A 15,383-nucleotide genomic window follows, 5' to 3' on the forward strand; every position below is an offset into this window, starting at 1 on the left:
TTAAAAATATATATATTTAAAATCGTACATTATTAACATCCATCTTTGCTAGCTTGCAGTCTTGTTCTTCTGACTTTTTTTTTTTATGACATCATGACTTTTTGAATAACAGTTTTTCTGACTTTTTCATAGCAGACTATACTAGAATTTGTTTTCAAATGAAATGCTATATAATGACTTTATGCTATATGCCCTTTTTTATAACATACTATACTATGCCTTTTGAAATGACATTTTTATGATTTTTTTTAAATACTATACTATGCCTTTTTATGACATAGGCCTACTATACTATGACTTTGTTTATGGCCTCCTTTCATGGTCCTATTGGTTTTTGTTATAGTTTGTTTCCTGTTTTAGTTTGAAAGTCATCTCCTCTTGTGTCTTGTCTTGTTTTACTTCCGGCCTATGTGTGTCTGTTTCCTGCCTGTGTGATTGTCGGCCATGTTTCACCCACCTGTGTCTAATCACCTGCTCTCCTCGTGTGTGTGTTTCCTTTGTTATTGTCAATTCAGCGTGTAACTTTTTTCAACATACTATACTATGACTTTTTTTTTACATACTATATGCTTTTTTTTCGACATACTATACTATGACTTTTTTTTCGACATACTAAACTGACTTTTTTTCGACATACTATACTATGACTTTTTTTCGAGATGCAATACTATGTTTTTTTATGAATTTTTTTCGACATACTAAACTGACTTTTTTTCGACATACTATACTATGATTTTTTTTCCGATATACTATACTATGACTATTTTTCGACATGCAATACTATTTTTTTTTCTGATTTTTTTTTGACATACTAAACTATGGATGTTTTTCAACATATTATACAATGACTTTTTTTGATATACTATGCTATGACCTTTTTTTCGACATACTATTCTATGACTTTTTTTCAACATATTATAGTATGTCGAAAAAAACCATAGTATAGTATTTTGAAAAAAAAGTCACATAAAAGTTATAGTATAATATGTAAAAAAGAGTCGTAGTATAGTATGTCGAAAAAAAGTCATATTATAGTATGTTGAAAAATTTCATTAAAAAATGTCATAGTATGTTGAACGATTTCATGAAAAAAAGTCATAGTATAGTCTATAAATTTCATGAAAAAAGTCAGTATAGTATGTTGAAAAATGTCATGAAAAATAGTCATAGTATGTCGAAAAAGTCAGTTTAGTATGTTGAAAAAAAATCATAGTATAGTAGGTCAAAAAAAGTCAGTTTAGTATATCGAAAAAAATTCATAAAAAAAAATAGTATTGCATCTCGAAAAAAAAGTCATAGTATCGTATGTCAAAAAAAATTTAGAAGTCATAGTATAGTATGTCGAAAAAGTCATAGTATAGTATGTCGAAAAAAAGTCATAGTATACTGTTGAAAAAAAGTCATAGTATAGTATTTCGAAAAAAAAGTAATAGTATATTATGTCGAAAAAAAAGTCATAGTATGTAAAAAAAAAGTCATAGTATGTAAAAAAAAAAAAAGTCATAGTATAGTATATTGAAAAAAAAAGTCATAGTATAGTATGTTGAAAAAAAATTAATAGTATAGTATGTAAAAAAAAGTCATAGTATATAAAAAAAAGTCATAGTATAGTATGTTGAAAAAAAGTCATAGTATGTAAAAAAAAGTCATAGTATAGTATGTCGAAAAAAAATTAATAGTATAGTATGTAAAAAAAAGTAATAGTATGTCGAAAAAAGGTCATATTGTATGTAAAAAAAAGTCAGTATAGTATGTCGAAAAAAAATTAATAGTATAGTATGTAAAAAAAAAAGTAATAGTATGTCGAAAAAAAGTCATATTGTATGTAAAAAAAAGTCATAGTATAGTATGTCGAAAAAAAAGTGATAGTATAGTATGTAAAAAGGCATAGTATAGTATGTCAAAAAAAATTCATAGTATAGTATGTCGAAAAAAGTCATTAAAAAGTGTTAGTATAGTATGTCGAAAAAGATTCATAAAAAAACATAGTATTACATGTTGAAAAGAAGTCATAGTATAGTATATCAATAAAGAGTCATAACAAAAGTCAGTATAGTATGTCGAAAAAAAAAGTTTAAAATAGTCATAGAATGTCGAAAAAAAGTCATAGTATAAAATATCATACTATATAGTAGGATTTTTTTTCGACGTACCACACTATTTTCTTTCCGACAAACTATATACTATGACTTTCTTTGACATGCAATACTATGACTTTTTATCAACATACTATACTGACATTTTTTAAAACTTTTTTTCAACATCCTATATTATGACTTTTTAGATTTTTTTTAACGTACTCTACTATGATTTTTTCTTCTACAACTATTCCTCTATCAGGGAGGAAATTAAAGATTCAATAAAAACAAATGCAAATTTAAATTAGTAGAAAAATTACTTAAATCTTAATTTATTATGGACAATAGAAAATACAACTGCAAAAAGAAAAAAGCTTATCGTCTGTACATTGGCGTTGCTTCATTAGAAATCGCACATTATGTTCAAATTACATATTTCCAACCAATCTATGTTGTGGCGGTTCATCAAAAAATATACGCAATCTAACAACACTATTTACAGAATGAACTACAGTAAACGAAAATGACGTTGCTGCGAGTCCAAATGATATGACAACAGGAAACAACGCTGACATGTTCACTCAAAAAACCTCATACAGCATTAAATCCATGGAATAAGCGTCCTCGCAGCTCACTGCCGTTCTTCACTAACATGTTTGGTACACCACTTTGGGCACTGTTTTCTAACTAAAACAAATATGTAACAAACTGCAAAAGACTTTTCACTTCAAGATGAAATATATACAGTACAAATATGTAAAAAAAAAGAAAGAAAAAAAAGTGACATTTCTTGTAGACCCATGAAAAAGACTGTCTATGTTATTGTTATTGAAGCCATGACAGCAGTACAGTTGTGTGCAGCTCGGTGTACATACCTGTGAGCGCAACAATAATGAAGACACAACACACTCTTCTCTGGGGAGCTTTTTCGCAGAATACAGTTTCCTCTCTTTCGAACAGGGTCAGCATGAGAGGGACCTGCATCTCCTGGAGAATTCTCTGGGATGCCTGTGTTTATTGAGCCAAACCTCTCTGGAGGTTATCATATTGATGACAATCAGACAGTAGCAAAACAGATAAAAGTCATTAAGCCAATCCCAGGGAACCAGACTCCCCTTACTTCACTGCTAATGTGGATAAACAGCAGGGGGCTGCTTCTAGGGTAAAAGCCCTCAGTATACAGTGGAGCAAATCTATAAAGTCTTCCGATATTTTTCTAACCAAATAAGCCTTGTGGGAGGAGGAAAATGTTTGGCAAAGCTTTGCTGTTCAGTCGTAAAACTCAATCTGTACTCAGTACATTGGTACAATGCTGTCTGACTCTGGGACTTGTGTGGTTTATCATCAGGGGAAGACATTGTGCCAGTCTCCGGATGATTCAGGAACCACTTCCAGGTCAAGTTCAGACGTTACCTCGACCTGGGGAGCTGATTCTTCTTGGCTCAGGGACACATCTTGGAGCTGACCTGGAAGGAGAAAGAGGAAGTATGAGAGGGGAATTTGCACATGCAGTTAAACACTCCTCAGGATAGGTAATAACAGTGCTTTGTTAACCACAAGGAAAGCCCATTAAAATATGTTTACAGAGCTGCACCAGCAGCTCCGATTCTGTATTCAACTTGCCAGTGGCCGTCATGCAAATGAGACCATTAGTCAAAAAGCAATCTTCCCCTGCTCACTCCTCCAACATTTGTTTTAATATCTCACATTCTCTCTTGCTATTCTGAAAACATCTTGTCTATTACCCAAACTATATGATAAGACTTGACTAATGTGGAATATTCTTGTTGTGAGTTGTAAATATGATAGGAGCCATTTGTCGTAGTACATTCAGCTTAAAAGAACGAGCACAGAACAACAATAAGTCACTTTGACGCAGGCTGAGAGGTTCAGACGCGCTTTCTTCTACAGCTGCAGGCCACGCACGGAATTGACTTTTACAGTGGGAGTCATTTAATTTTCTCCCTCTACTTTTGCTCTCTATATCTGAAACGCTTTAAACCCATATTTATTAAGTTGTAAGTGCGTAAGTGTGCGGCTTGAATCCTCCAGTATTTTTCACAGGCGAAATGACTGTAAGAGAGTCTTCAACAGCCACACAAACGTAGGCAAAACAAAATAATCCCAGCAACCATGTAACCTAGGGATGTTCATAATTAACCGTTTAACCATTAACCGACATTAAGCATTTTAACCGATAAACACTATCGGTTGAAACGGTTAAAAGAAATATTTATAATTAATTAAAAAACTGAGCGGCTCAGAGGAGCGGCTCGTCTCTTTAAGGAGAAAAGCCGGTCCAAGGGCGGCTGTGGCTCAGAGGGTAGAGCAGGTTCGATCCCCGGCTGCTCCGGGTCACATGTCGATGTGTCCTTGAGCAAGACACTTAACCCCAAATTGCTCCCGATGTGTGAATGAGTATTTAGATTAGATCCTGATGGGCAAAGTTGACACCTTAGCAGCCTCTGCCATCAGTGTATGAATGTGTGTGCGAATGGGTGAACGCTGACATGTAGTGTAATGCGCTTTGAGTGGTTGGAAGACTAGAAAAGCTCTATATAAATGCAAGTCCATTTACCATTTACCTTAACAGCCCACCTTAAGAGGTGGAAACGGAGTTGCAGGATACAGGAAGTCGGCTCTGGTCTCTGGCTCGCTTGAGCGGAGCAGAGGAGTTGTCGTTTCGTAGCATTTATTCACTGACAAATAAACTGTTGCCACACTGCTACACCTACGTTCACAGCTATTACATCCTCACACTCATAGCCAACACACACATGGACACTCGTTAAAGTTACCTCGCGCTGACAGGCTGTATGTGTGTGGCGGCGGCGGTGAGCAAGAAGCCTCCGGCAATGCTAGAGCTGCTAATGTAGCACAAATACACAGTGTTTATCGGGCAATCGCTATCGCTAATCCAGGCAGACAGAGTGTCGTTACGCTGGGCAGACACACAGCTGACAACCTACTAAACTAAACTAAATGTGCGGTGGAGACTTTTACTGGGAAAGTGGCTGTATGGCCGCGACACTACACGCAGCATCGTAGCTGCTAAGTTAGCGCTCACGGACGGGTGAACTGGGTTCTCAGTTGTCTGTTGTGCTCATACACTGCAGCTGGCGTGAGGCACAAATCTTGTCGGTTAATGGTTTAATTGGTTAACGAGGGCCGGTTACCGGTTAAGACAATTTTTCAAAATGAGCATCCCTAATGTAACCACATCAAAGTTATCTTTAAAACCGAATAACTTTTCAAGATTTCAGACAACATTTCTGAAACCATATCGAACCTGGAAACATATGTTTTGATTTCATCAGGTCTGCCAGGATTTGCAAGACCATAGAAAACCCTGAAAAAGTTAATTCAGTGTGCCCTAACCTTTTAGAGTGTGGGCCTTACTCCCAGTGACACAACAGAAGCCAATGTCTCAGATGTGACTCTTTAAATGATCTTCACCCACCCAGCGGGGTTAACCTGAGTGGAAGCTTCTGTGGAGCTGTTGAACAAATAGAACAGTTCTGTCAGCATTGTTCTCCACCTCAGGTAATCACCAATAGGTGCCTGCCAGGCTCCAGGGTGGGTGAATGAATAACAATGTTAACAATGTGTCGCACTCTTGGCCAAGCATAACCAAAGGGGAGCCACAACCTAAAGCAAGGCTGTCGGGGGGAGAAGTAATGATTTAACATTCAGGACATGCGTCTGCTGCTATCGAAAAGCATGCTGTTCTGACAGCTTCGAGCGAACAAAGCCGATGCGCGTGTCATCATGGTTTTCCTGCTCTACAATATCACCGAGTCTGCGAGACGGGGGCGTGTGTGTGCATGCACATTAGCGTTGGCATAAGGCTCATTCTCAGCAGATAATGAGAAGGATCATCAAGTGAAATGCAACAGACGCAGAACTTGGGAGTGATAGATAGTTAACGTTCCACAGGGGAAGGCCAACGCTGCCTCTCAGCAGTCTGAAGTGCTCAGGGAGACTTTTTAATGTGCAGTGCCTTGCAATAACAGTGTTATATAAGGAATGTGGACTGTGTGTGATGGCCATGAGAGACATAAACACACACACCCGCGCAAACACCACGAGGTGGAGAAGGGGACTTCATTATAAAATGCTCATCTACCAGGTTCCCCTGGAAGTACTAAGTGAACTAAGTTGACAAAGTGACAAGAGAGAGATGATTACTGTCTCTTGTTGCCCAGCTGCATGAAGAGCTGGCTGTCAGTAGGGTTTGTGTGCGTGTGCACTGGTGTGTCGGCTGCTCACCGTAGCCGTGGGATCTCTTCATGTGGTGTTTCATGTTGCTCTTCTGGGTGAACCTGATGCTGCACACCTCGCACTTGAAGGGCTTCTTTCCAGTGTGTTTGACCATGTGCACCTGCAGAGCGCTCTTCTGGTTGAAGGCCTTGTCGCACTGGCTGCACTTGAAGGGCCGCTCGCCTGCACCAAAACACAGAGCCACAGGTCGTTTATCATTCATTGTCATTGCGTTTAGTACTTTCATGCATTGTAATGGTGCGGTCAGATTAATTGTGATATACAGTACTGTAATTTGGTATAATTGGACTCTATAATACGATATGGAATGTGACAGAAAGAATTAACAGCAAACTCTGTGAAAAACAATTACGCTGTTCAAGCCTTACATTCCATGAGCCACAGAAACGTGTATCCAATATCAACTATTCTGCTGTTATTTGTTCCATTAAGCAAATACAAGTACTTCAGTGGCCTCCCACATGTTCACACACCCTCACACACGGCTGCACACACTGCAGTCGGTGTTAATTTGTGTGAAATTGTGCTCTGCCATTTTAATATCCATGTCTAGTACATGGTGTTGTTTTAAAAAAATAATAATGAAATGAACCAACCTCTGTTGTTTAAGCTCCAACTTGCTTTTTCACCAATGTATACATGTAGACAAGCGGCTGTGATGTGAGCAGCATTGTTGAAACATGGAAATTTTAGAATAATCTGCTGATTGTTTTCTTGATTCATAGTTTTGTCAAAATATTTCAGAAAATACCTATCACAAGAGTCCAAGGTAGGTGATGACAGAACTAGGGTTACACTATTGTAACCTTTGATATCCAATATCCTGACATAGAAGACAAAGGAAAAACATCAAATACTCAAATTTTTTAAGCTGGAACCAGTTAATTTTTGGCATTTTTGCTTAAAGGTGCTAAACGCGAGAATGGGAACATTTCTATTGCCTCCGCACAGCTCTCAATATGGCGACCACTGAGCCGGCGGCTAATAGTTAACGCTGCTAACAGTACTAACAGTGAAAGCAATGGCAATAGTGCTGACAGAGCTAACAGTGTTAGCTGGAACCGGAGGGTGGGTGCTACGCTTCCATTTGGACACGATAGACTTGTTTTTTTCTAGTCAATAATTATATATATTAAAAAAATAATTCTCCTTGAGTGAAGTGAGGAATGATATAACAGGGAAGCTTAGTGGAAACTACCGTAGGTCTGTAGTAATTCACTGTGCACACAGTACACAGCCCATGGACCAAGTAACATACACCCATGATACAACGTATGCACACAGCAGTCTAAAAACAGACCATAGATTTGACCCACATGTTTCCATGGTGATCAAATGTTTCTCTTCTTTCACACAACTTCCCTAAACTTCACAGATGCATGATCTTACACATTCCTGTTAGATACCAGATTCTGAAATGCTGTCCCTTAATAATCATAATAACACAAGGACCTACATGTAGGTAGTTATGGAGCCCCAAAGTGTTCAATATTAAATCAATCAAAAATATGTCATGAAAAAAAAAGTGATTAAATTGTATAAAATGTCCCATAATTTCACTAATTTTACTTCCCAAATAATGGAAATTAAATTAAATATATTTAATTATAGAAAATTAATGTATTTATTTCATGATGGTATTTTTATCAATGCCACTTTTATTTAATATCACATTTTATTTATTTTAATGGAAAATATAGCCGGCTTGAAAAGTTGCTAGATGTCGCTACATTACGTCACGCACTATTGTGCATATTTGTGATGTCACATCACGGAACTATTTACATACATATATACTATATTTTGTTTAAGAATTATGAAAAATTGTAAATTGAAAAAAGTCAAGCTGAACTTAACTGACTCGAACTAGCTTCATTATTTGGTAAAATTATTCTTAAAGTTGCTATCATCTCATCAATAAGTATCTCGATCTACCTCTATCTTCAAAATCTTTTTATGAAGTGAATTTTTTTTTTATTAATACTAATAATAATAATAATACATGAATAAACCCACTCTTGCAAATTGTGTATTTTGAGAAATAATTAAACATAAATAGTCAAGTTAAATCATTAAAAATATAATCAAAGGAGAAAGAGTTCCCCAGACAAACAATGGGGATCAGTGATTGGCCGTTAGGTATGCACAGTCACAGCTCATTCACGCTTCTGTCTGACTGCTGATTGGTTGACTTAAAGGTCCCATATTATGCTCATTTTCAGGTTCATACTTGTATTTTGTGTTTCTACTAGAACATGTTTACATGCTGTAATGTTAAAAAAAAACTTTATTTTCCTCATACTGTCGGCCTGAATATACCTGTATTTACCCTCTGTCTGAAACACTCCGTTTTAGCGCATTTTGACGGAATTGCAACGGAATTGCGTTGCCAGGCAACAGCTTGGGTCCATGTGTACTTCCTGTCAGCTGATGACATTCACATTCACTGCAACCAGGAATAAACTGGGACACATTTAGAATGTTTACGTTTAAAATTGTGTCAAGGGTCTAAATATTGTATATTCCTGACATCACGAATGGGCAGAAATCCTGACAGCTTGTTTCAAATGCAGAGTTTCTGAATACGGGCTGTGTGTATTTCCCTGTGGATTGAGTGTTTCGATACTTCCACAGTATTTATATAGGACTTGAGCCTGCTTTATAATAAAAAAACATGACAATTTCACTTTTTTATAATATGGGACCTTTAAAGTGGCTGTGACTGGTGACAACACTATTGTCACCAAAAGTGATATTGTGAAATGAAAACAAAATTTAGAACAATAAAATAAAAATGTAAAATGAACCACAGAATTTTGGGGCTCCATATGTAAGTGTAAATGATACTGATTGTAAAAAATAAAATACATTTTAATTACAATCACAATATTGTGATTTTTGTTATGACATGCACTGTGCAAACTTGTTTCATGATGTTCTCACCTGTGTGTGTTCGGTTGTGTCTCTCCAGCTGGCTGCGCTTGGCGAAGGCCTTCACGCAGGAGGAGCAGTTGAAGACTCTGGGTTTCTGGGAGCTGGGTGACGGGCCCGGCAGGTGCACTCGTTCATGCTCCTGTTGACAGATCCAAAAATTAATTTCACCGTTTACAGTCTAGCACACAAAGCCCCTCTACTACAACGCAGCTAGAACAGAGATGTCTGTCATTTTGCAGAAAATAACATGTTGTTGTTTGAACCACAAAACAGATTCTGGAGGGTCTGGACACCCCAACAATCATTCCTACAGAGACTTTGAGCTGGCACCGTCTTTTCTTTTTTTCTTTTGTGTTTCTTTTCTTTTTGGGGTCTCAGGCTGTGAAATGATGTGCTTCGTTGCTGGGCGGATTACTAATGTGATAAGTAGAAAAATGAAAGTGGCAAGACAAATGTGTGTGCAGACGGGTGATTTTGAGAAAATGCTTGTTTTGAATCTTCAGTTTTGTTCTCGATCTCTTTGAAGCCTTACATAGCCTTCATTATTATCTAAACGCCCTTTTTGATGACTGACTTATATATCTTATCAAGTTTCAATATTTCATAGTTTAGAGGCAAACTATTATAAACTGGAAAAACAAAGTTTGGAAACTTGTGTTTGGTGGATTATTTCTCTGTTGTTACAATGCTAATGGTCATTGTATTTTACATCATTGGAAAGCCTGTTTATTTACCTTCGCAATGATGTCCAACTTGTAAGGATCATGCATTTGTGGGATGAGCAGCACAGCTGATTATGTGGGTAGCGCCCAAGAAAATTTTGCCAAAATGCTCTAAACAGTGTATTCTCATAAGACTACCAGGAAGCCTGCAATGACTACCCTTCACCGTCAGGCCCGTTTGCTCTGGTGTCGACAACACAGACAATGGAACCTGAACATGTGGGAGAATGTCATGTTCAGTGATGAGTCCAGGTTCTGTCTGCGAAAGTTGGACGGCAGGGTCAAAGTATAGAGACGACGTGGAGAACGCTATGCTGATTGTTGCACCGATGGAGTAACAGCTTTTGGTGGGGGCAGTGTCATGGTGTGGGGAGGCATCTTCCTCACTGGCAAAACAAGGCTTGTCATCATTGAAGGCCATCTCAATGCAGGAAGATATCAGGATGAGATTCTGCAGCCAGTGGCGATCCCATACCTCCACAATCTGGGACCTAACTTCATCCTCCAAGAAACAACGCTCACCCCCACAGAGCCAGGGTTATCACAGACTACCTCCACAATGTGGGAGTAGAGAGAATGGAACGGCCTGCCAAGAGTCCAGACCTCAACCCAATTCAACATGTGGGATCAGGTTGGGCATGCTGTACGTGTTAGAGTGACCAACACAACCATGCTGGCTGACCTGCAACGAATCGTGGTTGAGGAATGGAACGCCATCCCACAGCAACGTGTGACCCGGTTGGTGACCAGCATGAGGAGGAGGTGCCAGGCTGTTGTGGCTGCGTATGGATCTTCCACCGCTACTGAGGCTCCTGACGGTGTATTAAATGAATAAAGCGTAAAATAGCCAATATGTCTTGTTTGTTCCTTGTTACTGATAGAGAGTTCAATCATCCAATCCAACAAAAAACTCAAAACAAGAGTTAACACCAACAGGAGAATACACTGTTTACCATTGACGGAGCATTTTGGCAAATATTTCTTGGGCGCTACCCACATAATCAGTTGTGCTGCTCATCCCACAAATGCATGATCCTTACAAGTGGGACATCATTGCGAAGGTAAATAAACAGGCTTTCCAACGATGTAAAATACAATGACCATTAACATTGTAACAACAGAGCAATAATCCACCAAACACAAGTTTCCAAACTTTGTTTTTCCAGTATATATGGAAATATGGAAATTCTAGCCAATAATTTACCCCATATCCTTTAAAGTGCAATAAATGGTTATTTGACACATGTAATTCGTATTATCAGTTTAGAACAGGTACAACCACTATACACTGTGATACTGTGTCATAAAACTGAAACAATTATTTGATATTAATTGAAAATTAATTTGATAATTAATTTAGATAATTGTTTTTTTTGTCATTTCTCAAGCAAATAGCAAATATTTGCTGGTCCCAGCCTCTCAAAATGTGAGGATGTGATGCTTATCTTTGTCATGTATGATAGTTAACTAAGATTGTTGATAAGGGAAAAGGACAAAAATGATTATGCTGTAACTGCTGCTAAGTTTATAATGAGATAAGAAAGTCTAGAGTAGTGCTGCCCAAAGTGTGGGCCATGTAGCAAATTCATCAAAATATATATTCATTGTTCTGGGAAAAAAAGTCTGAATTAAAATATATCAAAAATAATTGTATATTAACTAACTAGGAAGGCCTTTGACTCAGTTTTGGTCACAGGCGTTACCCAGTGAATACCCAGCATTGGGTGATCTCTGTCTGAAGCTTGTGTCTATTCAGCCAGACATCAAAGCCTTCAGAGCATCAATGCAGCAGCATTACCCATCTCATTAGATTAGATTAGATTAGATTCATTAGGGCCTTGACGGTGAGTAAACCTGATAAGCTTGATGCGTCACAATATTGGACATTTTTTACAAGTTCACAATCAGGACTAAGTTCACTTTGTCATTCAATTTTAAATGATGCTGTCGTAATGTCATTTAAACATTGTAGTTCAACACAGTGTTGGGGATTTTGATGCAATATATTTGTAAATAGTGGATTTGGATGACATGTACAGTTTTTACAAACCGTATGTAATTTTATTTTGGTACAATTAGGTCCCTCTCGATCCCTTTTAATTTAAATGATTTTTAAATATCCATTGTAGTGTCCATAGTTTAATTGTAACCTTTGCTACTGTTGAATAAATAATTTTATTTTGTACAATGAGATATCTACTTGTTAATGTTAACTATGCACGTATATTTCCATGACAAAATGAGATGGGGGGATGTCTCGGAGCCTCAAGCTCTGGTCTAGAGGGTGCTTGGGCTCAATACGGAGGCAGCATTTATCAAAAGTGCCTTGGATTAGTTGGGTGTATTTTTCTATACACTCATTTGCTTTCCTGTCGAGAATCAGATGAGAAAAATCAATATCACTCTTGTCTGCTAAATACGAAGCTACAGCAGCTAGTTAGCTTAGCTTAGCATAGAACCACAACTATGTTTACGCTTGAGTTTTTGTACAGGTTAAGCAGACTAGATCTAGTGCGTTAGTAAGCTTTAGAGGTGCTGGTAGACAGATTTTGTTACATACACTTGGACTAGCCGGGCCAGCTGTTTCCCCCTGTTTCCAGTCTTTATGCTAAGCTAGCCAGCTACTGGCTGTAGCTTCATATTCACACGAGACTGCTATCAATCTTCTCATCTAACTCTTGGCAAGAAAGAGTTTGACAAAAATGTTGAACTATTCCTTTAAAAAAAGTCTCTCCATCTTAAAAAGTTTCACACTTTACAACTTAAGCTTATACATGCCTGAGTGTGTGTGTGTGTGTGTGTGTGTGTGTGTCATGAACAAAATAAGATAGATGGTAATTTTAAGTGACCAAGTAATTGTGAAAAAGAGTCTAAGCTGGAGTTGATGTGATTCCTCAAACTGGGCCATTAGACCAAATCCCCTTCATTTATCTGGCTGTCAAGGTCATGTGAGGAAAAATGCTCCTTTTTTTTCCTCTCCCTGTGAGTCTACTGATTTTTCCAACCCATCCAGCGCTGCCCATCAGCCTGCAATTAATTCTGAAACTTTATCATTAAATATTTTTCCTGTGTTCCCAAATTATAAAGCCATCGTTTTTTTGGTTGTCTAGCTATAATTGAATGTCAAACTTATTATCCACAGGCCAACAAAAATGAAAAATAACAGTACTACCGATTTATCTTTCTCACCACTGGGCCTTTAAAAAAAAATCTAAAACCAACATCTGAGTTCTCGTTGCAGACTAATGAGCAGCCCGGGGAGATGGAGAGGATGAAGCTCGGTCACTCTAACTGTGAAACCCACCTAATCTCAGTGTCATTACTTTTGTGAAAGACAATTACTGCTCAGCATGTCGAGGCACATTTACAGAAGTGAAAGCCTATGGCAAAATGGCCTTTGCTTAGAAATATAATATATGGTGGGGAAAGAGCTTGTGTATAAAGCCATATCCTGCTTCTCCTCTTTCCTCCCGATCTCAGAGCCCCGGCATTTATGTGCTCGTGTGTCTCAAGAGGATCGTCGGGAAAGAGAAGCACACGTGCTCCTCTTCTTAATTCGGCTGCAAAGCACTTCTCACTTTAAGTGTTTTGTTTTGTTGTTGGAAGTGACAGTTGAGATGAGTCTATCTGAAATGCTACTTGATGAATAACTCTTATTTTTGGTCCAAACAGTGAGACAGCATTCATTCTCCAGCCTGAGGTGGAGGCACAGATAACTAAAAATAAGATTTGTGTTGATTTATTGTATTCATAAAACCCTGAGAGTTTTATTCATTTGCTTTATTCATTCATATACGATGCTAAATTTGTTTAGAGAGAGAAAGCAGCAGCTGGATTGATGTCATCATTATATATAAGCCATCAGTAGCTGAAATTCAAAGCTGTTTATCATCCGTTTTTTTCACAAGTTCTTACCTTCAGGTGTGTAGCTCTCTTAAAGGCCTTGTTACAGAGACTGCAGACGTGACAGCGGTCCTTGCCGTGAGCTTGTCTACAGTGGCGTCGCAGCGTGTTGGCATTCTGGCACACCTGATTACAGTAGTAACACTGGTTCCGATTATCAGCCTCCGTCTGGCCGTCCTTTCCACCCTTATGGCCGTCGTCGGTAATCTGGATCACACACAAAGATTAGTGAGTAATATATTTACAATATATTACTTATATTTACTTATGCTTACACAATGGTAGTAGTTTCATGTGTCAGGTCTTGTCTCAAAAATGTCTTAAACTCATGGTGCATATTTCCATAAAAATAAAATGAGATTAATGAATGTGTTCTTTTGCATCCTCCGGGCAGCCTCTGATTACGATTCCTGTTAGTAATAACAATCAACTGGTAGACGCTGGAGATCGGTAATCCATCATAGTGGATTATTGTGTTCCCATTTTAAGCATTTGCCCAATTCATCAATGTAAAACCTACATCCACCTTTGTTTTGACAATTCCTCCCCCTGGATATCTTAAATAGCACACTACACATACAGTACATGACCAACACACTCACATTGTATCCATTGTCAGACGCTCCGTTAGTGGACTGGGAATGGTGGCTGACCAGTATGACCTGCTGGCCTGAGCTGGCTGGCTGTCCTGGGTCATTCAGCACCGCAGGGAAGGTCTGACCCTAAAGATGAAGACATATTCTGGTAAAGCAGCTGACAAACTACATGTCAAGTTTGGTCATCACACATGCTTAATGACATCACAGAATTTTTAAAGATGACCTATTATGCTTTTGTGCTTCTCCTTTAGTGTGTTATATAGTTGTTGTGCATGTAAAAGGCCTGCAAAGTTACAAAGCCCAAAGTCCACGCCAAAGGGAGTAAGCCTCATCTACACCGGGAACGTCAGGAGAGCGTGGATGCTGCCTTAACTGTTGTTTTTTATTTTGGTGTCCGTGTTAACAGGTTAGAGTATCCACGTTGCCCACGTGAGACGCGCGTCTCGAGCTCTTGCGTCTCGCGGTCTTGCGTCTCGAGGTCTCGCCTATTTTGTATGCGAGCCGCGTGTGTTTCAAAGCAACAAAAGACAGTGAAAGTGATCTATTGACTGTATATTGACATCATACCAGCAACATTACTACAGTTTCAATATCTAGACATCTGTAGAAAATGTTACGGAGATGAAAAAAAAGTAAAGACTTATTTTTGAATCAACACTTCCTGCTTTCATTTCAAAATAAAAGCCCTTAAGCAACAGAATTCCTTCATCTGTTAACACGAGGCTTTTATTCTGAAATATGTGCCGGACAGTGTTGTAGAACATGCAGTGACTTGGAGAGCTCCATGAATGAATATAGTACGGGTTTTAATTGTGGATTATTACTATTATTTACAAATTACCACACTCTTCTTAACTTTTCTCTGT

General features: G+C 38.0%; 1 protein-coding gene across 2 annotated transcripts in view; it reads right to left on the bottom strand.

Moving 5' to 3' along the window:
• Window positions 1-2,376: 2,376 nt before the first annotated feature.
• Window positions 2,377-15,383, bottom strand: part of LOC119497152 (zinc finger protein 236-like) — a 63,450-nt gene continuing 50,443 nt past the window's right edge. Inside the window, exons 29-34 of one of the 2 annotated variants that reach the window (XR_005208878.1) lie at window positions 14,521-14,640; window positions 13,931-14,125; window positions 9,303-9,432; window positions 6,348-6,521; window positions 5,457-5,574; window positions 3,408-3,544 (exon numbers count right to left, since the gene is read on the bottom strand). Coding sequence is in view for 1 of the 2 variants with exons in the window: in XM_037785055.1 (XP_037640983.1) it covers window positions 3,423-3,544; window positions 6,348-6,521; window positions 9,303-9,432; window positions 13,931-14,125; window positions 14,521-14,640 (741 nt within the window). In the remaining variant the exon portion in view is untranslated. Of the gene's footprint in view, window positions 3,545-5,456; window positions 5,575-6,347; window positions 6,522-9,302; window positions 9,433-13,930; window positions 14,126-14,520; window positions 14,641-15,383 lie in introns of both variants that reach the window. The other variant, XM_037785055.1, reaches the window with a different exon arrangement.

This window comes from Sebastes umbrosus, chromosome 11 (genome assembly GCF_015220745.1).
Source record: "Sebastes umbrosus isolate fSebUmb1 chromosome 11, fSebUmb1.pri, whole genome shotgun sequence".
Lineage (NCBI taxonomy): Eukaryota > Metazoa > Chordata > Actinopteri > Perciformes > Sebastidae > Sebastes > Sebastes umbrosus.